The following is a 24,778-nucleotide window of genomic DNA, read 5'->3' as shown; positions in this document are numbered from 1 at the left end:
GTGTGGGCATGGAACGGGGGGGTCAGGAAGGGGGGGCTGCTCAGGAACTGTGTACAGAGATGATGCATACTGGCCCCAGGCCTCTGTAGAAGTGATGGCAGGGGGGGGGGGGGTGCTCATGAAAGAGCCGCCATGCCTCACGTGAGTCCCGACTCAAGAATAGCTGGTATAGATCCTGTTCTAGGCGAGCCAAAAATGCCGTCTTCTTCCGCCGCACTAGGCGTTGGAAGTCAAACTGTGACTGTCTATGAGTGATGTCCCCCAAAAGCACCTCCCTCTGAAGTCTAGCTGTAAAAGACTTGGACACTCCAAGTCAAGAATCAACCGCGAGAGCACCAAATAACCACTTCCAAACAATTCACAGATCACAATAGATTTGCACTGGCCCGGCGGAGTTCCGTGCCTAGAGATATTGGCCCCAAAGATTGGCGCCCCTTTCGGTATTTCTTTTTGTATTAATCAATCATCAAAGTACAAGAGAGCGGTTAGGGTTTCACTCTCAGACTTTGCGTCCAGATGCCCTGAGAAGTGAGGCCCTCACCACTAATTTAAAGGTTACAAGGGATGCCCAAAAGCAAAGCCCCAAAGCTTCAAATCAAAAGCAATTGCTCTCTCTCTCACAGAGAGTCAAAACATGAAAGCAAAAGCATTCTCTCTCTCTTTCTCATTTAAGTAGAGAAAAAGCGAAATTTGCGTCGCTCATCATTTTCCAAAAAAAAAAAAAAAGTTTAATAATCCGCCTCTGCGATTTTCAAAAATTAGGGTTTTTGGCAAAAATTAGGGTTTGCAAGAATTTTAGGGTTTCTGCTGTCCGCCACGTCATCACTTTGTGACATACCCCCCTCTTGAAAGCATTGTAATCGACCGCGATTACGCTTGCAAAACCGACAAAAGCCATAAACCGTCTTAGCAGACACTGACTGTTAGTACTTACGTACTAGGAACACACACCTAGCACATGTACCAAATCGACAGTCACATCACAGGACATCACCAGACATCACAGGACATCACATGACATTCAACATTCATTCGGATCTTAGACCATGATTTATCGGTAATGTAGCTAGCAATCACATCTAGGTCCAATCGGGACCTCATCGATGTCCGATTGACTAACCCCTATTGCAACCATGTCTATTCGAGATCAATCAGACCAAAATGCTGTAGTCATTTCGGCTATCAGTTCCTGCACTCACAAGAAGTCAAGAACAAATCAGTATCATAATCAGGAATTCCATTTCATAAAGTCATCCAACAGAATACTGTCAGCTCTCAGTATCCCTGAAGCTCAAAGAGACATCAGTGACTTTAGTATCAAAATCGAGGCATCTGTTGACAAAGGACTGGAGTGACTCCCCTCTTGTGCATCCCACTGCACCAGATCTCCGGCCAAGCTGAATTCTGGGTTCCGTTTGGAGTAGACTATGCTAAACCAAAACATCGAGGTAAAGTTTCACAATCCGAGGAGTATCTGCTAGGTCCTCCTCCTCCATCCACTTCGCATCAAATGCAGGAAAGTTCTTGAACTTAACCAAGAACCGCCTTCGGACTTTACCTTTCTTCGTATCATTATGTGCCAAAATCTATTCAGGAACAAGGATCTCCTCGTTTTCTTCCACTTTGGGTTGCTCATCAGGCTCCCCATCATCAGGCACATCACCCTTAACAGGTTTCAAGAGACTCACATGCAATGCATTGTGAATCCTCCAAGTATCTGGCAGTTTCAATCGGAAGGAGACATCATTTATCTTGTCAGTAATCTGGAAAGGTCCGTAGTATCACATACTAAGCTTTGGAAAAAGCCTCTCCTTTCCCTTTTTCTTTCTTAGGCGTGCCTTCTCAAAAGTAAGAGCGCCCAATCATCCTCCTTCAGTTTCCAGTCGCGACGATGGCGATCCGCTGCCTTTTTCAGTCGTTCTTGAGACTTCTGCAAAGTCTCGCGAACCTTGGCAAAAGCCGTATCCAAGTCTCGCGAATATTCATCCGCTTCAAATTTCTAATCTTTCGTGCTCAGGAAGGATGGAACCTTCGCAGCAGTTTCAACAATCTCACATGGCATCTTCCCCGTCGAAGAGTGTATCGTGTTATTGTAGGCAAATTCCACCAAAGGTAAGTTCTTTTGCCATTGAGTCTTCTGATGCGAGATGTGTAGTGCAACTCTGTCTTAGGCTCGATGTCACACAGGGGGCATGTCCTGGCCACTGCTGGTACTCCGTTGTATCTCCCAGTCTCGATCCGCAGCTGGTGTGAGGATGTGCGTATCTAGCCAATAGCACATCGTATCCCATGAGACAAGTGGGTGTCCATGTATCTGGGCCTCGTCACAAAACCATCCTCCGTAAGCTGGAGGAGATGCTCTCTATAGAAAGCCATCTTCGTGCCCAACTCCTGCGTTGGCTGTATCCATGTCCTCTTGGTGTCTAGCTGAGTCAAGTCCTGGCGAATGAGCCTGGTGATCTCGGACTGTGTAAGAGTCAGAGAGGGCGCATCCAGTGAGTACTGGCAGGGAGGCAATCTGTCTATGCTGAACCCATGTGCCTGAAACCATGATGTCATCTCCCCATACCAGCATGTTGTATCTCCCTACATGGCTAACTGTCGAGAGGACTCAAGTGCAAGGCGTGCATATCTGTCTCTGGGAAGTTCCCCCATGCGGTGTATTAAGGAGACACATCTGGTGAGCGCCTCAACCACTAGTGGGGGGGCAGCTAGCTCTGCTCGTACAATAGCACGTGGTACTGAAGCCTTGGCTCTTATGAGCCGCGAGATCATAGAGACCAGAGGCTTCTCCATGTCCCCCCATCCATCATTGCGGCCTGTCCTCCCGTGATGATCCAGTGAAGGTCCCCAAATCTCAGCTCCATAAATCAATGCAGAAGCCACCAAAGTGTCAAAGAGTCAGAGCTTTGTCCGAGGCTCCTGAAATTGAACCTGTGAACACATCCTTTTCAATCTACCCAATGCTGCATGGGCTCTGGTCAATCTAGTCTCTGCTGCCCTCCTCAATGAAAATGCTGGCCCACTAAATACCACTCCAAGGTAAGTGTAAGCATCTGTATACTCCACCTTCTGCTGGCCGTATGTGAATGCTGGCGCTGACCTCTTGATCCACTGTGGGGTGGTATTAAATACCATGACCTTGGTTTACCAAGGTTGACGGACAAACCATTTTTCTAGGCAAACCTATGCAAAGCATCCAAGTGACGTTGCATCCCCTCCGGAGAGTCAGAGATCAACACAATATCATCAGCATATAACAATAGTGGAATCCATGTCCCTGCTAGCTGTGCACCTCTATCACCATCTCTCTCAATGTAGTCAGAAACCTCATCCACATACATACCAAATAGAGTAGGAGAGAGTGGGCAGCCCTGCTTCACCCCAATAGTGGAGAAAACCGGTGTGGATAGACCCTTTGGGGTGCGTACATGCCCTACTACTGACCTGTATAATGCCATGACCCCAAATGAGCTCTGTGGGTACTCCCATCTGCTGTAATCTGTGCATCAATCTAGCTCTGGGCACTGTGTCAAATGCTTTACGAAAATCCACAAAGCTACAATAGATCCATCTCCCACGCGATCTGCCCTCCTCAATGATGGCTCTGAGTGTCAAGATATGGTCAAAAGTAGAAAAACCCTTCCTGAAACCTGCTTGCCTGCCTGTGCGTATCCCCTCCCTCGCTGCCCATCTACTCAGCTGCTGCTCAAGAATAGCTGCGCACAACTGTGCCAATGTGTGTCTAATCATGATAGTGCGATAATTCCCAGGCTCCATAGGGTCTCCTACCTTGAAGATAGGTACAATAGTAGATAGGCTCCAAGTATCAAGCAAGCCCTCACACATGGCTCGGTTAAACGTAACTGCTAGAAGCTCTGCTAGTAAATCTCTAGCATGCGTGAAATGCTCAGCCACTAAGCCATCATGATCATATGCTCTCCCAATCCTCATTCTGTCAATGGCCTTCCTCACCATCTCAGCGGCGGTGAAAAAAGCACATGTGTGTGGGCATGGAACGGGGGGGTCAGGAAGGGGGGGCTGCTCAGGAACTGTGTACAGAGATGATGCATACTGGCCCCAGGCCTCTGTAGAAGTGATGGCAGGGGGGGGGGGGTGCTCATGAAAGAGCCGCCATGCCTCACGTGAGTCCCGACTCAAGAATAGCTGGTATAGATCCTGTTCTAGGCGAGCCAAAAATGCCGTCTTCTTCCGCCGCACTAGGCGTTGGAAGTCAAACTGTGACTGTCTATGAGTGATGTCCCCCAAAAGCACCTCCCTCTGAAGTCTAGCTGTAAAAGACTTGGACACTCCAAGTCAAGAATCAACCGCGAGAGCACCAAATAACCACTTCCAAACAATTCACAGATCACAATAGATTTGCACTGGCCCGGCGGAGTTCCGTGCCTAGAGATATTGGCCCCAAAGATTGGCGCCCCTTTCGGTATTTCTTTTTGTATTAATCAATCATCAAAGTACAAGAGAGCGGTTAGGGTTTCACTCTCAGACTTTGCGTCCAGATGCCCTGAGAAGTGAGGCCCTCACCACTAATTTAAAGGTTACAAGGGATGCCCAAAAGCAAAGCCCCAAAGCTTCAAATCAAAAGCAATTGCTCTCTCTCTCACAGAGAGTCAAAACATGAAAGCAAAAGCATTCTCTCTCTCTTTCTCATTTAAGTAGAGAAAAAGCGAAATTTGCGTCGCTCATCATTTTCCAAAAAAAAAAAAAAAGTTTAATAATCCGCCTCTGCGATTTCCAAAAATTAGGGTTTTTGGCAAAAATTAGGGTTTGCAAGAATTTTAGGGTTTCTGCTGTCCGCCACGTCATCACTTTGTGACATACCCCCCTCTTGAAAGCATTGTAATCGACCGCGATTACGCTTGCAAAACCGACAAAAGCCATAAACCGTCTTAGCAGACACTGACTGTTAGTACTTACGTACTAGGAACACACACCTAGCACATGTACCAAATCGACAGTCACATCACAGGACATCACCAGACATCACAGGACATCACATGACATTCAACATTCATTCGGATCTTAGACCATGATTTATCGGTAATGTAGCTAGCAATCACATCTAGGTCCAATCGGGACCTCATCGATGTTCGATTGACTAACCCCTATTGCAACCATGTCTATTCGAGATCAATCAGACCAAAATGCTGTAGTCATTTCGGCTATCAGTTCCTGCACTCACAAGAAGTCAAGAACAAATCAGTATCATAATCAGGAATTCCATTTCATAAAGTCATCCAACAGAATACTGTCAACTCTCAGTATCCCTGAAGCTCAAAGAGACATCAGTGACTTTAGTATCAAAATCGAGGCATCTGTTGACAAAGGACTGGAGTGACTCCCCTCTTGTGCATCCCACTGCACCAGATCTCCGGCCAAGCTGAATTCTGGGTTCCGTTTGGAGTAGACTATGCTAAACCAAAACATCGAGGTAAAGTTTCACAATCCGAGGAGTATCTGCTAGGTCCTCCTCCTCCATCCACTTCGCATCAAATGCAGGAAAGTTCTTGAACTTAACCAAGAACCGCCTTCGGACTTTACCTTTCTTCGTATCATTATGTGCCAAAATCTATTCAGGAACAAGGATCTCCTCGTTTTCTTCCACTTTGGGTTGCTCATCAGGCTCCCCATCATCAGGCACATCACCCTTAACAGGTTTCAAGAGACTCACATGCAATGCATTGTGAATCCTCCAAGTATCTGGCAGTTTCAATCGGAAGGAGACATCATTTATCTTGTCAGTAATCTGGAAAGGTCCGTAGTATCACATACTAAGCTTTGGAAAAAGCCTCTCCTTTCCCTTTTTCTTTCTTAGGCGTGCCTTCTCAAAAGTAAGAGCGCCCAATCATCCTCCTTCAGTTTCCAGTCGCGACGATGGCGATCCGCTGCCTTTTTCAGTCGTTCTTGAGACTTCTGCAAAGTCTCGCGAACCTTGGCAAAAGCCGTATCCAAGTCTCGCGAATATTCATCCGCTTCAAATTTCTAATCTTTCGTGCTCAGGAAGGATGGAACCTTCGCAGCAGTTTCAACAATCTCACATGGCATCTTCCCCGTCGAAGAGTGTATCGTGTTATTGTAGGCAAATTCCACCAAAGGTAAGTTCTTTTGCCATTGAGTCTTTGAGCCTTCTTGCATCAAGACCGCACCCAGACTACGACCACAAGCATCACAAAATACTTCAAATGACTTCTGCAAGTCCGACAAAGTCAAATCTGGTCCTGTATTGAATTTCTCTTTCAATGTCCGAAAGGCAGTCACCTCTGTGGGTCCCCACGAAAAAGGTACTCCTTTTTGTGTCAAGGTATGCAAAGGGGAAGCAACCTTTGCAAACTTTCGTATGAACCGCCTGTAGTACGAACACAGTCCCAAGAAGCTTCTAACTTCATGGACATTCCTCAAATCGGGCCAATCACGGATAGTCTCTATCTTGGCCGGGTCCATTTGCACTCCTGCTGTGCTGCTGACACAATGTGTCCCAAAAAGTGTATCTCTGGTAGGAAAAATTCACTTTTCTTAGCATTAATCACTAATGTGTGATCTCATAATGCCTGAAAGACTTGAAGCAGATGATCTCTGTGTTCTGCCTCATTCTTGGAGAAAACAATGATGTCGTCAAAGAAAGTGCCAACAAATAGCCTGTACTCTTGAAAAATCCTGTCCATCATTCGTTTAAATGTCGTAGGAGCATTGGTTAAGCCAAAAGGCATCACCAAAAACTCAAATAACCCAAAAGTCGTCCGAAAAGCTGTCTTGTAGACATCTCCTGGCGCTATCCTGATCTGATGATACCCACTCTTCAAGTCAATCTTGCTAAAGCACGAGGATCCTTGTAACCTGTCGAGTATATCATTGATCCTAGGAATTGGAAATCTGTTCTTGATGGTGATTTCATTGAGAGTGCTATAATCGATGCACATTCTCCAAGATCCGTCTTTCTTCAAAACCAACAAGACTGAAGAGCAATACGGTGAAGTACTAGGCTGGACAAGACTCTTTTCCAAGAGGTCTTTCACTGAGTTCATAATCTTTTCATTCTGTACTCGGCTCACACAATAAGGTGGCCGATTCGGTGGCGTGCTTCCAGATATCAGATCAATGGTATGATCTTCAGGCCCTCTCAAAAGCAATCGGCATGAGCGTGGAGAAAAAAATCTTGGCGTTCTTTTCTTCAGGTCAAAACATATTCAACCTTTATCCATGTTCAGTTCTCCCAAAAGAATGAGTAAGAAAACTGAAGTTCATCAAGTACAATCTCTAAGCCCTTCATTTATCAAAGTCGCTTTCTCGGCCGGGTAGTCAACCACGGCGTAGTTCTTGTGGTACCAAGGGATCCTAAGTAGAACGTCACTCGCGTGCCCTGAACACCCCTGTCATTGCAAACGAAGTTTGCCAATGCTCGGTGTAATGGCAACATCCCATCCGGGTGCCAGTCGAACTACCTCCGCCTGTGGCGTCAGTCTGTCGGGCGTAGTTCCAAATCGAGCCACCAATTCCAAGTGAAAAGAAGTTGGCCTTGGCTCCTTCAAAAGAGCTTCCTGATCCTTCACTTTGTCCCGAAAGCGGCAAAGTTTGTACTTTCATTCATTAGATCCGGTGCAGGTCCCATGCCATGTGGTACCAGTTCTGCTTTTCTATCTGCCTTTTCTGCCACATTCCTCAGCTGCTCTTGAACTCTTAGACCTGTCGTCGTCTTTATCATTCTGTTCTTTCTGTGCCTTATCAGGGCACTTTGCGGAAATATGTCCATGTTCCCCGCATCCAAAGCACTTCCCCTCTCTGATGAAGCGAGCTCTCTCCTCAGGAGTAAGCTTGGGTCATGCATCCTTTTTTTTCTCTGGGTTGCTCTTTTTCATTCTATTTTCATTCCCAGAAGTCTGTTCGGCTCGTTGTGTCATGGCCTTATCTGTGGGGTAGGTCAAACTGCCAGAGTGAATGGCAAAGCCCCGCTTCGCATGACTCATCAACTCCTGAACAGAAGCTGACTTCTGTTCCAAGCAGTGATTTCGGATCTCTGTAGGTAGACCCAAGGTAAACCGCTCAATCTGTTCTCTGAACGAGATCTTCTTGAATGAAGAGGCGGGTAGAAAAGAGCTCCAGAATCTTTCACAATAAGAATTCACTGTATCGCTCTTGGTCATCCGGAGATGGTTCCAAGCAGCTCGTATATCTCGCTCAAACTCTTGAGTCAACCAAGAAGAAATAAAAAGCCTCTTGAATTTCAGCCATGTAACTGGCACAGTCTTGCCTAATAGAAGCGTGGACCACCAAGTACGAGCATTCCCCTTAAAGTAAGAGGCAGCTCTCCGAATCTTGGAGTGCTCTGAATAGCGTCCTCCCGCGAAAGCGATGTCAAACTGCTGTATAAAAGACAAAGCCTTCGAAGCATCTGAGTATCCTGAAAAGTATCAAACTTGATCGAGTGGCCACCTTCCTTAAACTCTCGGACTTTCTTGCTTTTATCTTCGAGAAAGTCATACTGGTTGGCCTTGTAAAAAATTCTTCTTGTTCGCATAAAACTTTTCGTCATCAGAATCTGAGCTGTCTGTAGACGAGTCCTCAGTAGAACTGTCAGTCTCTGGGCGAGATGTAGCCTTCTTTGCCTTTTTCTTGCCCTTTCCGAAGCTTTGTGTCTTGCTTCGCTTTTTGCTTTTTCTGTCTTCTTCGCTCTAATCCGAGGAGCTAGAAGAACTGTCAGAAGAAGAAGAAGAAGAACTGGGTAGGTCTTCAAACTTGACGCGCTTCTTCAATTTCTTTGCCTTGTCAAATGTCGACCGATGACCCAAATATCCCGGGAAGTCAGTGCCTTTCTTCTGCTTTTTGCCGTGCTTTTTGTCTTTCTTTTGCACGTCGAAAAGCTGAGCAATCCGTGCATCAACCAAGTTCTCCAGTTCCTGCTCCGTATATTTTCTTGGAGGCAGAAGGTTTCTTGAGAGCGGGTTTCGGGAGTGGTGTTGTGGTTCTCTGCCACTCCATCTGTACCTCTTCCAAAGAGGTCTGGTTCATATATTTTGCCATCTTCGGGTCCTTGGCAAAATTGAGCATCATCTTTGTTGCATCGCTGATCAACTGGCGACGCTCTATCTCTCGCCGCTCCGCCTAAGTAGGTCAAGGCGGGCCATACTCTCTGCCTGAATCTTCGTTGTGATCCTAGCCCGCATCTCCAGATGGAGAGGGAGTCGACTGATCATTGCCTGAAGCCATAGGTGCCGCGGAAAAAAATTCGGGGATCGGATTTCCCGTAGAAGAGAAATCGGCCGTGCTCTGATACCATTGTAACAGACTTGGACACTCCAAGTCAAGAATCAACCGCGACAGCACCAAATAACCATTTCCAAACAATTCACAGATCACAATAGATTTGCACTGGCCCGACGGAGTTCCGTGCCTAGAGATATTGGCCCCAAAGACTGGCGCCCCTTTCGGTATTTCTTTTTGTATTAATCAATCATCGAAGTACAAGAGAGCGGTTAGGGTTTCACTCTCAGACTCTGCGTCCAGATGCCCTGAGAAGTGAGGCCCTCACCACTAATTTAAAGGTTACAAGGGATGCCCAAAAGCAGAGCCCCAAAAGCTTCAAATCAAAAGCAATTGCTCTCTCTCTCACAGAGAGTCAAAACATGAAAGCAAAAGCATTCTCTCTCTCTTTCTCATTTAAGTAGAGAAAAAGCGAAATTTGCGTCGCTCATCATTTCCAAAAAAAAAATAAAAATTTAATAATCCGCCTCTGCGATTTCCGGAAATTAGGGTTTTTGGCAAAAATTAGGGTTTGCAGGAATTTTAGGGTTTCTGGCAGAAATTAGGGTTTCTGCTGTCCGCCACGTCATCACTTTGTGACACTAGCTCTAGTGTCCCGGCATTCCTCATCATACCAACTATTTTGGGGCATGCTCCCCGAACGGCGTCTCTGCTCAGGCTGGGTATGTGGGTATGCCTCTACTGCTGCATCATGTAGTGTCTGTGTCAGTATAGTAGTAAGCTCCTCCAGAGGTCGTCCTGGCTCCTCTATGCACAAGCGTTTGTAGATCCCATTTATGTATACAAAATCCATCTCCCGCACATAGTGACATAAAAATGCGTTTCGGCCCTCCAAAACCTTGAAACGGCGAAACGGCCGAAACATTTCGGCAAAATGGACGAAACAAGTTGACTTTTTTTTTTGCCCCTCTTTTGACCGGTTGACATCAAACCACCCGTTGGGGATAATTTAAGCCATGTACAAAGGCCGCCACACGAACATCGAATAATCTCTCTCTCTCTCTCTCTCTCTCTCTCCCTCTCAACCTTGCACGTTAGCCTGGCCTCCTCATCTATACCTCTACGTTGATGCAGTTGGCTGCCGACTTACCTTGTTCGCTCGTGACTCAAGTCTCACATCTAGATTTTGGTATTTCACATGTCTCGACAGGTGAATTTGCATATATATTCAATGTATAATTATAGGTACATACATGTAAAACGAAACTTGTGTTTCGCTTTCTTTGAGCTTCGAAACGAAACGTTTCAGAAACCTCGAAACCTCGAAACGCACGAAACCCCGAAACGTTTCATGTCACACTGCTCCCGCGTGAAGGTGTAGCGAGTAGGGGTTGCTGCCCGTATCCTGTGTGCTACACTAAACTGAAAAGAGATGGTCAACAACACAAGAGCATGGTCGACTGCCACACCAACAGGTCTGGGTCCAACCGTGAGATCCTGGATCCTGGAGACGAGGGTCGGCTGTGCCATGACATAATCCACTGCTCCATGTCTTTGTGGAAAGCATGTAAAACCCCCCCGCAGCGGGGAATCTACGTAGGCCATTCAAGATGGCCAATCCATGTGCAGTCCCCATGTCTATCAAGTGTCGTCCATACTCGGTGTGTTCTCCATCCTGTGATAGTCTGGATAGGCCCGTCTCTGCAACACATCCAACTCTCTCAGCGTCTCCTCTGGAGTATCATAAAATACTGTCTGATGATGGGCAGTCCTAGCATTGAAATCCCCTAGAATGATGATGTCACCATCTCTAGAGAACTCCCATATGTCATCATCCAAAATAGAGAAGGGGGACTGTCCTCTGGGTGGTGCATAAATAAATTGATGTACTCGGGGGAAAGTAGCAAATAGCAATGTAAAGATATCTGCCTGTCTCTGCTCAGTCTCACCTGCAACTCCTCCTTGAATAACACTGCCACTCCTCCTGAGCCCCGCCCTCTGTGCTCTGATCGTGTCTCCTGTCTACAGGCTCTCCCATCTGTATCCATTAATGTGAGGCATAGATTGCCCCGGGGCCTGATGTGTCTCAGAGTAGAAGACAATGTCTCTTCCCGTAAAACTATCCTCCAAAGCACCCACATCAAGGCGCATAGATCCATCACAATTCCAGGTGGCAACTTTGAGTGTGGTCCCATAGGTCTCGCACCGTCATGTGGAGCGCCGCTCTACAATCACCACCTGGCCATCTCTGTAGAAGGCCGTCTTTCCCTTCTCCCTTGCCGCTTGAATCTCTGGCATTACCTTTCTCATATGTGCAATCTGTGTGAGAGTGAGGTCATCCCCAAGGAATATGCTCGTTTTCTTTAGTGCAGGGCGCTTCTTCAAGAAGTCCTTCTTTGCCTCCATGGATGGGAAACGGATGATTAAAGCTCTCCCTTTTGAAGTCTCCCCATTGCCTTGTGTCTTCTTCCCTACCCTCCATGCCTTTGTATGAGTAGCCTCACTACCCATCATGCGGAGAAGTTCCTCGACTTCCCCTTCCACATCATCCCGGTCTTTTAGACCGGTTACTCTTATATGCAAGGCTCTAGTTTTCCTTTGCTGCTCTTCTTCTAGAGTCATGTTGATTGTAGGAGTAGGGACTGATGTGGTTTCTTTCCCTTTCGCTTTCCCTTTCTTAGCGACTTCTATCCATTTCTCGGCCTCATCCGCCTTCTTCTGCGTCTTCGTGATCACATCCATCCACGAACACGTCTTTACCACCCTCTGTTTCTCCTCCTCTATGATCATCCGTACCTGCTCCTTGATGACCTTGATCTCCTCTATCACCGAGGGCTGGAATTCCCCTTCTTCCAGTCCACTGCTTACTCTATCCGCAAGCTCTCGCTTGAGGGTTGTGACCTCTTCTCTAAGTGCTTGTGAATCCGCCTTAAGTGCTTGTAGCTCTGCGTGCAAGTCCTCTTTCTCCTTCTTCCATTATGCGCCTTCGTTGAGGAACATTTGAAGAAGGTTTGCCTTCTCTTTCCACCATCCCTCCGTCTCTGTTTTCCATTCTTTTATCTCCCTTTCCATTTGTGTTATCCGCTTGTTTGTAAGCACAAAGGTTGCCTTCGTATGGGGCTTACATACTGGCGAAACGTTCATGGCCTCCACTAGCGAAGCGCTCATGGCCTCCATTGGCGATGCGGATATAGCTCGACGCTCTGGCTCGGCTGAGTCCAGGTGGAGAAGTAATAACCAAACCCAAATGCGGGTATATTCACTACCACAGCCTACTGCGGGACACTCAGTCTGCTCTGCCAAATATCCGGAGGCTCAGCCCCATTTTTGTTGATTCACGATACCTGCACCATGTGAATATATTTTTTGTCCTCAATTATGCATACATAATATAGCTGAAAATCTGTCTGCTGAGAGAGAGGCAATTCTGGAAATTCTGGAAATGCTATGCCTTTGAGAAAATTGCAGAACCAGTAACCTTGTAGCTGACAGGCTGTGTAAAAGGCTCGCGGCAACAGCCAGCGAATCTAGAAAGCAGGTGGAGTGCAGCCCTGGGTGAAAGAACAGGTCGCGGCAGCAACTTGCAGGTTTCGCGTGCTGAGGTGAGTTCACACGCAGGTGACAGCAGCTCGCGCTGGTCGTCTTGCTGTTGCTGCTGCACCTGCGCGCCCCTCTGCTGTTGCACCTACACGCCCCCCTGCTGCTGCGCCTGCGCGTTCTCCTGCAGTTGCACCTGCTGCTGCCGAACTGCCGAACTGCCCTATTCTGTAGTGCTGCGCTGCAGCAACAACGAGGCTGATTGAGCTGCAGTGCTGCGCTACTGTTGTTACACCTGCGTGAGCCCGTCAGCAGAGAGAGAGCAACAGCAAGGCTGATTGAGCTGCAGTGCTGCGCTGCTGTTGTTACACCTGCGTGGAGAGAGAGAGAGAGAGAGAGAGAGAGAGAGAGAGAGAGAGAGAGAGAGAGAGAGAGAGAGAGAGAGAGGGCAATGGTGATGGTAGAGTAGAGGCTTCTTGGGATGGGATTTTGAGAGTGATTTTGAGATTGAGAGAGAGAGAGAGAGAGAGAGAGAGAGAGAAGAGAGAGATCTGCACTCTTATTGCAGCGTGGAAGCAGTGTTGGGGATGCTGGAGGTGCAGCGGACAGGGTCTTGAATCAGCTTCTTACTGAAATGGATGGGATGTCTGCCAAGAAGACAGTGTTTATTATTGGAGCCACAAATAGGCCTGATATTATCGATCCAGCCTTACTTCGTCCTGGCCGCCTTGATCAATTGATTTACATTCCTTTACCAGATGAGGCATCTCGGCTGAAGATATTCCAAGCTTGTCTCCGAAAATCTCCGGTTGCAAAGGATGTAGATTTGAATGTCTTGGCCCATCATACTCAAGGGTTCAGTGGGGCTGACATCACAGAAATCTGTCAACGAGCTTGCAAGTATGCAATCAGGGAAAATATTGAGAAGGTAAAAGCTTAAATAGAACTCTTTGTTCGTTATTACTATAGATTGCTCTTTCTTTGCGGTTACAGATCAATCTATTGTTTTGGTCTTACTGCATTGCACCAATGCCGTTGTGTTATCTTTCTCTATAGGACATTGAACGTGAGAGAAGGCAAGGCGAGAACCCTGAAGCCATGGAAGAGGATGAAATAGATGAGGTTGCTGAGATTAAGGCAGCACATTTTGAGGAATCGATGAAGTTTGCGCGCCGCAGTGTTAGTGATGCCGATATCCGCAAATATCAAGCCTTTGCCCAAACTCTTCAGCAATCTCGAGGTTTTGGCTCCGAGTTCCGCTTTCCAGATCGTCCTGCTGCTGATACTACAGGTGCAAGCACCTTGGCCCAGGCAGCAGGAGCTGACGATGACGACGATTTATACAATTAGTGTGCATGTTGTACATATAACTCACAAATGGATTATTTATGGCTGGATGGGTCTCAAAATCTTTTGAAATGCAGTTTTTTCATTGATTATGGCTGGAAGGGGCAAGGGCAATTCTCTATTTAAATGGAAAGCTGGGTGCTTGGTTCTCTGCTGTAAAGCTTTTTTTCCCATCCAGGGAAGGCCCAGGGCTCTAGGACTTTTGAAGTTGCCTGGAGTTGTGGCAACCCCACTTATTTATTCCTGCCCAAACGCTTTTATAATTTTTGAATTACAAGCCACATGTATTATGTTTGAGAGAGAGAGAGAGAGAGAGAGAGAGAGAGAGAGAGAGAGACGTGTTTATTTATCTCTGCAAAAGCCTAGAAGACCAGAAAATTACATCATTGCAACATGATCCAGATGTCCCGTATAGGAAATACAAACGCAGAAGATGAAGATAATGAAAGCTACAATGTAGTGAACCAGGAGAGGTAGCTGGTGGCCTGTTTGCCAAAGCCTGTTAATCTCAGCGGCGCCCCTGATAGTAGGCTCACAGAAACTCTTTCATGGGCCGCTGCATCATGGTGTCAATCTCCTCTTTTGTCGAAAACCTTGGAGGAGTCGCTGTATGCCTCTCAATGATGGGCTGGATGTGGCGATGTTAAATATGTTGATGTGATCTCCAAGAGCTACGATGGTGATTATGTTGATGATGTGAGCTACGACGATGTCGAGTTCTACTAATCTTTGAAGGTCTGCCTAGGAGTCCCTTGAGCTGCTGAGGGATAATTCAAGTCATGCTTTCCAGTACTTCTATGTTTTGAGAGAGTAATATGTTTTGAGAGTAATTAAATGTGCCTGTGCCTGTGCCTGTGCCTGTGCATGAGAGAGAGAGAGAGAGAGAGAGAGAGAGAGAGAGAGAGAGAGAAATGAAATGTTATATTAACGACTTCAAAAGGCCATAGTGACCTATGAGTCCAGAAAGTTACAAGGTGGTGGATCTGATGCAAAGTCAGATAGCAAAATAACATAACAACAGTACAAAACAAAGATATGTAGTGTCGGATCCTAGATTGGTTCATGTGAACTAAGCAAAAAACTCAGCAAAAATGGGTGGCTTTTTGGGATAGTTGAATCACAAGAGATCTAGCATCGGTCGTTGGCGAATCTCATCAATTTCCTCCATGCTTAGCAGTTTGGTCGAGTGTCGTGCATGATTGGTCAGCATGTCCCGAATCTTTTGACGTAGCCTCCGTCGATGTTGTGTAGTCCTCCGCAGTCGTGGGTGCGTGGATTTTCCCAGTTCAATCGTTCGGTCAATCAGTGTGTCTCTGGTGTGAGACGAGGGGGAGCTTTGTTGTGGGAGTGGCTCTTGTGGTTGTCCCGTGTCTGCTATGAAGAAGTCTGTGATCCGTCTTTGACTCGCCATTCATCAGGCTATCTCTGTGTCTGCGCAGCTCGAGCAAGAACAAACCCAGGCATCTCTGATCTTCGTATCCCATGACTCTTGAGAGTGGTCCAAAACCCTCTCTAAACAAGCAATGAAAGCGGCCTCGTATCTCGTAGTAGACGGGGCAGCAACATGTATAATGCGCTCTGTCTCGTAGGTTCCATGTCACACAAGGGGCATGTCCTTGCCTCTGCTGGTATTTCGCTGTATCTCCTAGTCTCAATCCGCAGCTGGTGAGAAGATGTGTGTAATTGGCCAATAGCACATCGTATCCCATGAGACAAGTGGGTATCCATGTATCTGGGTCTCGTCACAAAACCATCTTTCGTAAGTTGGAGAAGGTGGTCTCTGTAGAAAGCCATCTTCGTGCCCAGTTCCTGTGCTGGTTGTATCCATGTCCTCCTGGTGTCTAGTTCTTGTGCTGGTTGTATCCATGTCCTCCTGGTGTCTAGCTGGGTCAGGTCTTGGCGGATGAGCTTGGTGATCTCTGACTGTGTAAGAGAGAGATGGTGCATCTAGTGACTACTGGAATGGTGGTAGCCTGTCTATGCTGAACCCATGCGCCTGAAACCATGATGCATACCAGCATGTTGTATCTCCTTGTATGGCTAACTTTCGAGAGGACTCAAGTGCTATGTGAGCATATCTGTCTCTAGGAAGTTCCCATGTGCGGTTTATGAAGGAGACTGATCTGGTGAGTGCCTCCACCACTAGTGGGGGGGCCGCTAGCTTTGCTCGGATAATGGCCCGTGGTATTGATGCCTTGGCTCTAATGAGCCGCGAGATCATAGAGACGAGAGGTTTCTCCATGTTCCCCCATCCGTCTGTGCGAACCGGCCTCCCGCGGTGATCCAATGAAGGTCCCCATATCTCAGCTCCATAGAGCAATGTTGAAGCCACCAAAGTGTCAAAGAGCCAGAGCTTCGTCTGAGGCTCTTGAAACTGAACCTGCGAACACATCTTCTCCAATCTACCCAATGCTGCGTGGGCTCTAGTCAGTCTGGTCTCTGTTGCTCTTTTGAGTGAGAATGCAGGTCCGCTAAAAACCACTCCAAGGTAAGTGTAAGCATCTGTGTACTCCATAGTCTCCTGGCCGTATGTGAATGTAGGTGCTAACCTCCTGATCCACTGTGGGGTGGTATTAAACACCATAACCTTGGTTTTACCAAGGTTGACAGATAGACCACTTTTGTTGGCAAACGTATGTAAAGCATCCAATTGACGTTGCATTCCCTTTGGGGATTCGGAGATCAACACTATATCATCAGCATATAACAAAAGTGGAATCCATGTCCCTGCCAACTGTGCACCTCTATCCCCATCGCTCTCAATGTAGTTACAAACCTCATCCACATACATACCGAAAAGAGTAGGAGAGAGCGGGTAGCCCTGCTTCACCCCAATAGTGGAGTGAACCGGTGTAGAAAGTCCCTTTGGGGTGCGTACATGCCCTACTACTGATCTGTACAATGCCATGATCCCCCAAATGAGCTCTGTGGGTACTCCCATTTCCTGTAATCTGCGCATCAATCTAGCTCTGGGTATTGTGTCAAAAGCTTTGCGGAAGTCCACAAAGCTACAATAGATCCGTCTCCCATGAGATCTGCCTTCCTCGATGATGGCCCTGAGTGTCAAGATATGGTCAAGAGTAGAGAAGCCTCTCCTGAACCCTGCCTGCCTAGTTGCACACATTCCTTCCCTCTCTGCCCATCTACTCAGCTGTTGCTCAAGAATGGATGCATACAATTGTGCCAGTGTGTGCCCAATCATAATAGTGCGATAATTCCCAGGCTCCATGGGGTCTCCTGACTTGAAGATAGGTACGATCGTAGATAGGCTCCAAGTGTCTGGTAGGCCCTCACACATGGCACGGTTAAACATAACTGCTAGAAGCTCTGCTAGTAGGTCTTTGGCATGCATGAAATGCTCAACGACTAAGCCATCATGATCATATGCTCTCCCAGTCCTCATCCCGTCAATAGCTTTCTTCACCATCTGAACGGTGAAAAAAACACGTGTGTGGGCATGGATCGGTGGGGTTGGGGAGGGGCGGCTGTCCAAGTACTGTGTACAAAGATGATGCGTACGGACCCCAGGTCTGTGTGGAGGATATAGCAGGGGGGGGGGCTGCTCATGAAAGAGCTGGCACGCCTCACGCGAGTCCTGACTCAAGAATAGCTGATATAAATCCTGTTCGAGTTGAGCCAAAAAAGCCCTCTTCTTTCGCCGCACCAGGCATCGGAAGTCAATCTGTGTGACTGTCTGTGAGTGACCTCTCCCCAAAGCATCCATCTCCCTTTGAAGTCTGGCTCTAATCTGGCGGCACTCCTCATCGTACCAGCTGTTCTGAGGCATGCTCCCTGATCGGCGGTTCTGTCCAGGCTTGGGTGTGTGGGTATGCTTTTGCTGTTGTATCATGTAATGTCTGTGTCAGTATAGTAGTTAGCTCCTCCAGAGGTCGCCTCGAGTCCTCAGTGCATAGGCGTCTGTAGATTCCGTCCATGTATACAAAATCCGTCTCTCGTGTGAATGTGTAGCGAGTAGGGGCTGCTACCTGTGGCCTGTGTGCTACACTGAACTGGAAGGAGATGGTCATCGACACCAAAGCATGATCCACTACCACCCCGACCGGTCTGGGCCCAACTGTGAGATCCTGGATACTAGAGATGAGATTCGGCTGTGCCATGACATAGTCCACTGTGCTGGCTCCATGTCTGTGTGGGAAGCATGTAAAACCTCCCGCAGCAAGAAATCTCTATAGGCCGTTCAAGATGGCCAATCCATGTGCGGTGCCCATGTCTATCAAGTGTCACCCATACTCAGTATATGTATATTCCACATCGTGTGATAGTCTGGACAGGCCCGTCTCTACTACATCTAGCTCTCTAAGCATCTTCTCTGAGGTATCATAAAACACTGCCTGGTGATGGGCAGTGCTAGCATTGAAGTCCCCTAGGATGATAATGTCACCATCCCTAGAGAACTCCCATATGTCGTCATCCAAAATAGAGAAAGGGGACTGTCCTCTGGGTGATGCATAAACTGATGTACTCGGGGGAAAGTAGCAGATAGCTAGGTTGAGATATCTGCCTGTTTCTGCTTTCAATCTCACCCACATGTACCTAGCCTGCTCATCCCTGCGGGCTATATGTATCAGTGGCTGCAGATCCTCTCTAAATAACACTACCACTCCCCCCGATCCCCGCCCTCTGTGCTCTGAGCGTGTCTCCTATTTGTAAGCTGTCTCCCATCTGTATCCACTAATGTGAGGCATGGATTGCCCAGGGGCCTGGTGTGTCTCAGAGTAAAAGATGATGTCTCTTCCAGTAAAGCTATCCTCAAAAGCACCCACATCAAGACGCATAGATCCATTACAGTTCCAGGCAGCCACTTTGAGTGTGGTCCCATAAATCTCGCACCGTCATGTGGAGCGTCGCTCTAGTATTACTACTTTTCCATCTCGGTAAAAGGCAATCTTGCCTTTTCCCCTTACCGCTCTAATCTCTGGCATTACTTCCTGCATATGAGCGATCTGCGAGAGGGTGAGATCATCCCCGAGAAAGATGCCAGTCTCTTTAAGCGTTGGTCTTTTCTTCAAGAAGGACTTCTTCGCTTCCATGGAGGGAAAACGGAGGATGAGTGCTCTTTCTTTTGAGGTTTCTCCACTGCTTCCATTTTTCTTTATGTTGCCCACTCTCCATGCCCTTGTGTGCGTCGGCTCATGAACCCCCATCAAGGCTGTGAGTTCTTTTACTTCTTCGTCCACATTGCCTTTGTCTTTAAGACCGCAAATTCTCACATGTAAAGCGCGCACCCCTCTTCTTTGCTCCTCCTCTAGTGTCTGATTAATGATAGTGGGTGTGGACGTGGGCGTTATCTCCTTGCCTTTTCCTTTCTTGGCCACCTTGATCCATTTCTCGGCTTCATCCGCCTTCTGTTGAGTTTTGGTAAGAACATCCACCCAAGAGGTCGTCATTTCTTTGTGTTGCTCTTCTCCCTCTTTGATGGCCCGTACTTGCTCCTTGATCGTGTTGATTTCTTTGATTACTGAGGGTTGCAGTTCGCCCTCTTCCAGTGTTTCTTGATCGTGCTTCGGCGAGATCTTTCTTGAGTGACGCAATCTCTTCCTCTTGAGTCGTCACTCGGTCTTCTAACGTACTTATCTTGCTTTCTTGGATCAACAGGCGTCCTTCGAGCATGTTTATTGTGCCCAAGAGATTGCGGTTCATCTTGGTAATGATCTTCGTCATTTCGTCTTTGCACTTTTGAATGGCATCCTCTAGGGGGTCGGCTTTATCGTTCAGCTTCCTCATTCTTGATCGCCGTCCGCAGAGGATGGGCGGGTGGGGAGCGTGAGGAGGTATGGCAAGGGAGGGGCGGCGATAGAGAACAGACGAGAGCGAGAGAGAGAGAGAGAGAGAGAGAGAGAGAGAGAGAGAGAGAGGGGGGGGGGGGGGGGGGGGGGGGGGGGAGAGGTGGGACTGCCGGGGCAACTCGGTGGGGAGTGGGGAGCAGGGACGGCACGCGAGCAGAGGGGGGCGGGGCAGCGTGGCGGGGTTGCAGAGGCAGCGCGAGGCGGGGCGGGGCAGCGCAGGGGGGGGGCGGGGTTGCAGAGGTAGCGCGAGGGGGGGTGAGAGAGAGAGAGAGAGAGAGAGAGAGAGAGAGAGAGAGAGAGAGAGAGAGAGAGAGAGAGAGAGAGAGAGAGAGAGAGAGAGATTGCATGTTGCCTTGTAGGTTTTGCATGTTTCTCTCTTTGGAATGGTGGATATGCTTTGCAGGTTAACGTTTTTGGGACATGGTGATGTGGGTGCACGGATGTTGACAGGGTTGCCTTGTTTGCAACCCTTCACCCTAATAGTTTTCCTTCATTTGCAGATTGTAGTTGCCGTAGCATTGGATTGTAGTGGGAGGTTTTTTTCTTCTCTTGCATGGTTTTTATGTTCCATGCATCTCTGGTCCATATAGTGATCTTGGTATACCAAGGGTTTTTTGACTTGCCATTTATATGGTGTTGAGGTATGGAAAGTGCCCCCACTTATGCACACACTATCCCTTGCTAGTTAGAGTCTGAGCATCATACCCTATCTACTCGAGTGCAAATGCTCAACTTTTGATCACATCTAAGTTTGCTTTCTTGTCCACTCTCTCCCTACCTTTCAATCTTGGTCTTTCCTTGTGTACCTTTGTTAGCCACATTGTGAATTGTCAATTGCCACCTTGATCTCCACAATTAGTCCTCAAGCATCGAGTCGTCGAGCTATGAGTGTGTTTGAAACACTTGGTTCTTGCTTGATAATGGGACTTCTCCATACCTTGAGTAGATCAAATTGATAAGCTTCCATATTTCTTTCCAAACCAATGAGTGTACTTGTAGATAATGTGCTGCATAAAAAAAAGATAATTTCTTTAGCAACTTCATACGCTACATGTTTTTCTCTCTAAAATTTTTAGGTTTTCCCCCCCCTCCCCCCCCCCCCCCCCATGTGGTATGAAGAGCTCTATTCATGGGGGTTATTGATACTCTCACAACTTTTCTATCCTTTACAATTTCACTCACATCTAATTTAATGACAAAAATGGTTTGCTCAGTCACCTCAATATGTTGAATATCATAGAATTTTATCATAGCCCTCTACAAAGTTCTTAAGTCAAAGAGGACAGATTGTTGAAAGCATTAAACTTGAGGTCTTTCTTCTTACCACGATATATGTCATTGATGTGCAAAGGCTCTCCAAGCATTCACCTCAATATGTTGAAGACCATAGAATTTTATCATAGCCCTCTACAAAGTTCTTAAGTCAAAGAGGACAGATTGTTGAAAGCGTTAAACTTGAGGTCTTTCTTCTTACCACGATATATGTCATTGATGCGCAAAGGCTCTCCAAGCATTTCCATGACCTTAGAATTAATTATGAGCTTGGCCTGTTGAACAATTGATGGATTTGGAAGCAAGGACCCCTTCACTCTTGACTGCTTCAGGTTTGTGTTGATGAGTTTGAATAGCTTTCGATAACCTGCCCTACTGATTCCGACTTTGTTTAAAGTGCCTTGAACTTCATCTTTGTTTGAAGTAGAACTTTGCAAAAATATGAATTTCTGCTTAGCAACCCTAAATCTTGTTTCATTCAATAGGTTGCCAACAAAAATAGGTGGAGTCACTTCACAAAATGATTGTGATGCACCTCTCATGTTTCCTTGTATCTTGCTTTTATGCGTCTTTTGAGCTTTTGTGCTCGCTTCCCATGCAATTGGGGGGGGGGAGAGAGAGAGAGAGAGAGAGAGAGAGAGAGAGAGAGAGAGAGAGAGGGTTCAAATGAAATGTCACATGCACTATGTTGAGACATGGTGGAGCTCAAAAAGCTAATAGCTTGCTTGAAGTGTTCCAGTGGTTTTACAAACAAGTGTGGCACATAACAAGACCACTAGAGATTAAAAGATAGTTAGACAATTCTGATATTGCTATAGCTATACAGAGGAGTATACAAAAAAGGAAGGATACATACAATAGATCATTTGCAAGTGAAAGATTTCTGCAATGGCTTTCCACTAGAAAGAGACAAGGAAGAAAATGGGGAATGATACAAGGATCAATTCTGACTGCTTGAGTCAAAATCGACGATGCGGAAGCATAGAGAGAGAGAGAGAGAGAGAGAGAGAGAGAGAGAGAGAGAGAGAGAGAGAGAGAGAGAGAGAGAGAGAGAGAGACTCCTGAACCAATCAACTTTGTCAATGAATAACTGAATGTGTATACAATGGAGGCAAGGGGTTGCTTATATAGCAACCTCAGTAAATTTCCCTACCCAAGACTTTGACAAATAAGTAAAATAAATACCTAAAAGCCAAACTAAATAACGGGATCACATTGGACAGTTCACTTGAGATGCCAAAACTCTAACACCCTCTTTGCAGCTCATAGTGGACATCAATAGTGAGACCAAGTCTATGAAGAAGCTACCATGGACACCCCAGAAGTGGCCACCAACTGGATACACCTCAGTGTTGCTCTCCTCAACTTTGTACCTGAAAGTAATGCCATCTTGATCATCAGTTTCCTTTGTAGAAACTTTGAACTGTAGACCACACTACGTCCAATAATCCCCATTTGTGAACTGTGAACATATCACGTCCAAAATATAAAACTCCAAGATAATGAACTGTTGGAATACATCCTGTCCATAATCTGACCAACAACAATGGATTGGTGCACCCATCCATAGAGTTTAGACGTTTGATTGGTTCCTTGCCAGATGCATGTGCATTGAACTCCTAATTACGGGTCCAAACACCGATAACTTGGAACTCCAACACAAGGGTCCAAACGAATTTTAGGGAGCATTGCTTGCCCCTCTCTGCCACTCACAAGACTCTCTCTTCCTGAAGCTAGTGGTGACACCTGTCATTTGACTAGAAATCTGGCGTCGAGGCCACTGTGGCCATCGCCACGTGTGCCATGTCAATCTCCTCTGCCAAACCTTTATCGTAATCTCTGTCTAGCTTGCCTTTGTCCTTGTCTTCCTGTGAGTTCCTGCTTTTGCCTTTGGCTTCAAATTCCCGAGCCAAACAAAGCATAAAGTCACATTTATCACAACTGTGATCGTACCTCGTGGGTACCAAGGCAACTAAATGAGTACTGGTACTACCATCCTTGTCCAATTGATCTTTGCCGCTGTCCTCTAGCGAACTCCTCCATTTGCTTTTGACTTCACAAACTGGAGCCAAACAATTTGTCGGGTTCCTTGACAACTATGCTGTGCATAGACCACAAATTGGATGGTTGATGATCAGTTATCCATAGCTTTTGGTCGAGTTTGGTCGATGTCGTCAAGGGCTCGAGCTCCGGGGGGGGGGCATTTTGGAGTTGCAAGAAGTGGAAACTGTACTCCTTCTCGCACTCCAAGGGTCATTGTATTAATCCCAAGAAATTTCACTCCACTGGCATTCCCAAAATGCTTCAATGATTGGGTATAAAACCCTCTCTTAAGTTCCACTCTCCCTGTCTCTTTCCGAGCCGGTACAAGATGCCGATCCAGTCCGTTGCACTAATCCGAAGCTGCTTTGCACCCTCTGCAAGCTCTCTCTTCAACTTTTGTTGTCACCTCACCTTGCCGCAGGGTCGGTTGTCAGCAAGTGCAACCACTACCCAAGGAGTGCTCACCTTGAAGCTCATAACGTTTCAAAACGCAGTCAACAGAGGTGGTGCTGGGAGGCAGTAGCGTCTCAAAACACAATTGAGAAGGGGGGTCACAGTTGGCGTTTCATAACGCAAGGGGAGGATAGGGGAGGAAGCGTCGCCAAGGTGCTAGGCCACCTGCGTTTCAAAATGCTAGGTGCTTGGTTGTCGTCGCACAAGGGAAAGTTCACCTAGTGGGTGCTGTAGTAGGGCACAACGTTTCAAAATGCACGCAGTGGAACAAGGGGGTGAGAAATAGTGTCGCAGGGGGCTGAGTTTTAAAATGCATGGAACAACGGTGCCAGTGAAGGAGCAAAATGCCCAGTGTTTTAAAATGCTATGGGCTGCAAGTGATTTCGACAACCAGCAAGGGGGGAAACTCCTCAAGGCTTCTCTTCTCTTGGCTGCTCCTCCACGCCAAGGGCTTCTTCGATACCCGAGCTACACCAATCTTTGATACCATGTCAAAGTCAATGATGCGAAAGTGTAGAAGCCAACAGGGGAGAGAGAGAGAGAGAGAGAGAGAGAGAGAGAGAGAGAGAGAGAGAGAGAGAGAGAGAGAGAGAGAGAGAGAGAGAGAGAGAGAGAGAGAGAGAGAGAGAGAGTCTCATGAACCAATCAACCTTGGCAATGAATAACTAAATGTGTATACAATGGAGGCAAGGGGTTGCCTATATAGGAACCTTAGTAAACTGCCCTACTCAAGACTTTGACAAATATGTAAAATAAATACCTAAAAGCCAAACTAAATAATGGGATCACATTGGGCAGTTCACTTGAGCTTTCTAACCCTAATGACTAATCTCCCTTGAAGTGTTGTTTCCCTTGTGCTCTAACCCCGTGATGTAGTGGATTTGATGCGAACATAGGTGAAACACACATGCAGAAGAGAGCGAGCCAGAGAGAGCCCCCCACACACACACACACACACACACACACACACACATAGAGAGAGAGAGAGAGAGAGAGAGAGAGAGAGAGAGAGAGAGAGAGAGAGAGAGAGAGAGAGAGAGAGAGAGAGAGAGAGAGAGAGAGAGAGAGAGAGTTTGTCTTTGCAATATCCAATGGCATCGAGG

At 47.0% G+C, this 24,778-nt stretch overlaps 1 protein-coding gene across 1 annotated transcript in view; it reads left to right on the top strand.

The window, feature by feature from the left end:
- The window catches only part of LOC147447945 (cell division cycle protein 48 homolog), a 37,594-nt gene extending 23,213 nt beyond the window's left edge, over window positions 1-14,381 (top strand). The window contains exons 8-9 of the mRNA XM_086523845.1: window positions 13,322-13,681; window positions 13,810-14,381. Of these exons, the coding sequence (XP_086379971.1) occupies window positions 13,322-13,681; window positions 13,810-14,103 (654 nt within the window). The 3' untranslated portion in view covers window positions 14,104-14,381. The remainder of the gene's footprint in view (window positions 1-13,321; window positions 13,682-13,809) is intronic.
- Window positions 14,382-24,778: the final 10,397 nt, after the last annotated feature.

This window comes from Adiantum capillus-veneris, chromosome 11 (genome assembly GCF_014529385.1).
Source record: "Adiantum capillus-veneris isolate H3 chromosome 11, ASM1452938v2, whole genome shotgun sequence".
NCBI classification, from domain to species: Eukaryota; Viridiplantae; Streptophyta; class Polypodiopsida; order Polypodiales; family Pteridaceae; genus Adiantum; species Adiantum capillus-veneris.
Note: the sequence above shows the minus strand (reverse complement) of the source record. Positions and strands in the feature narration are given on the sequence as shown.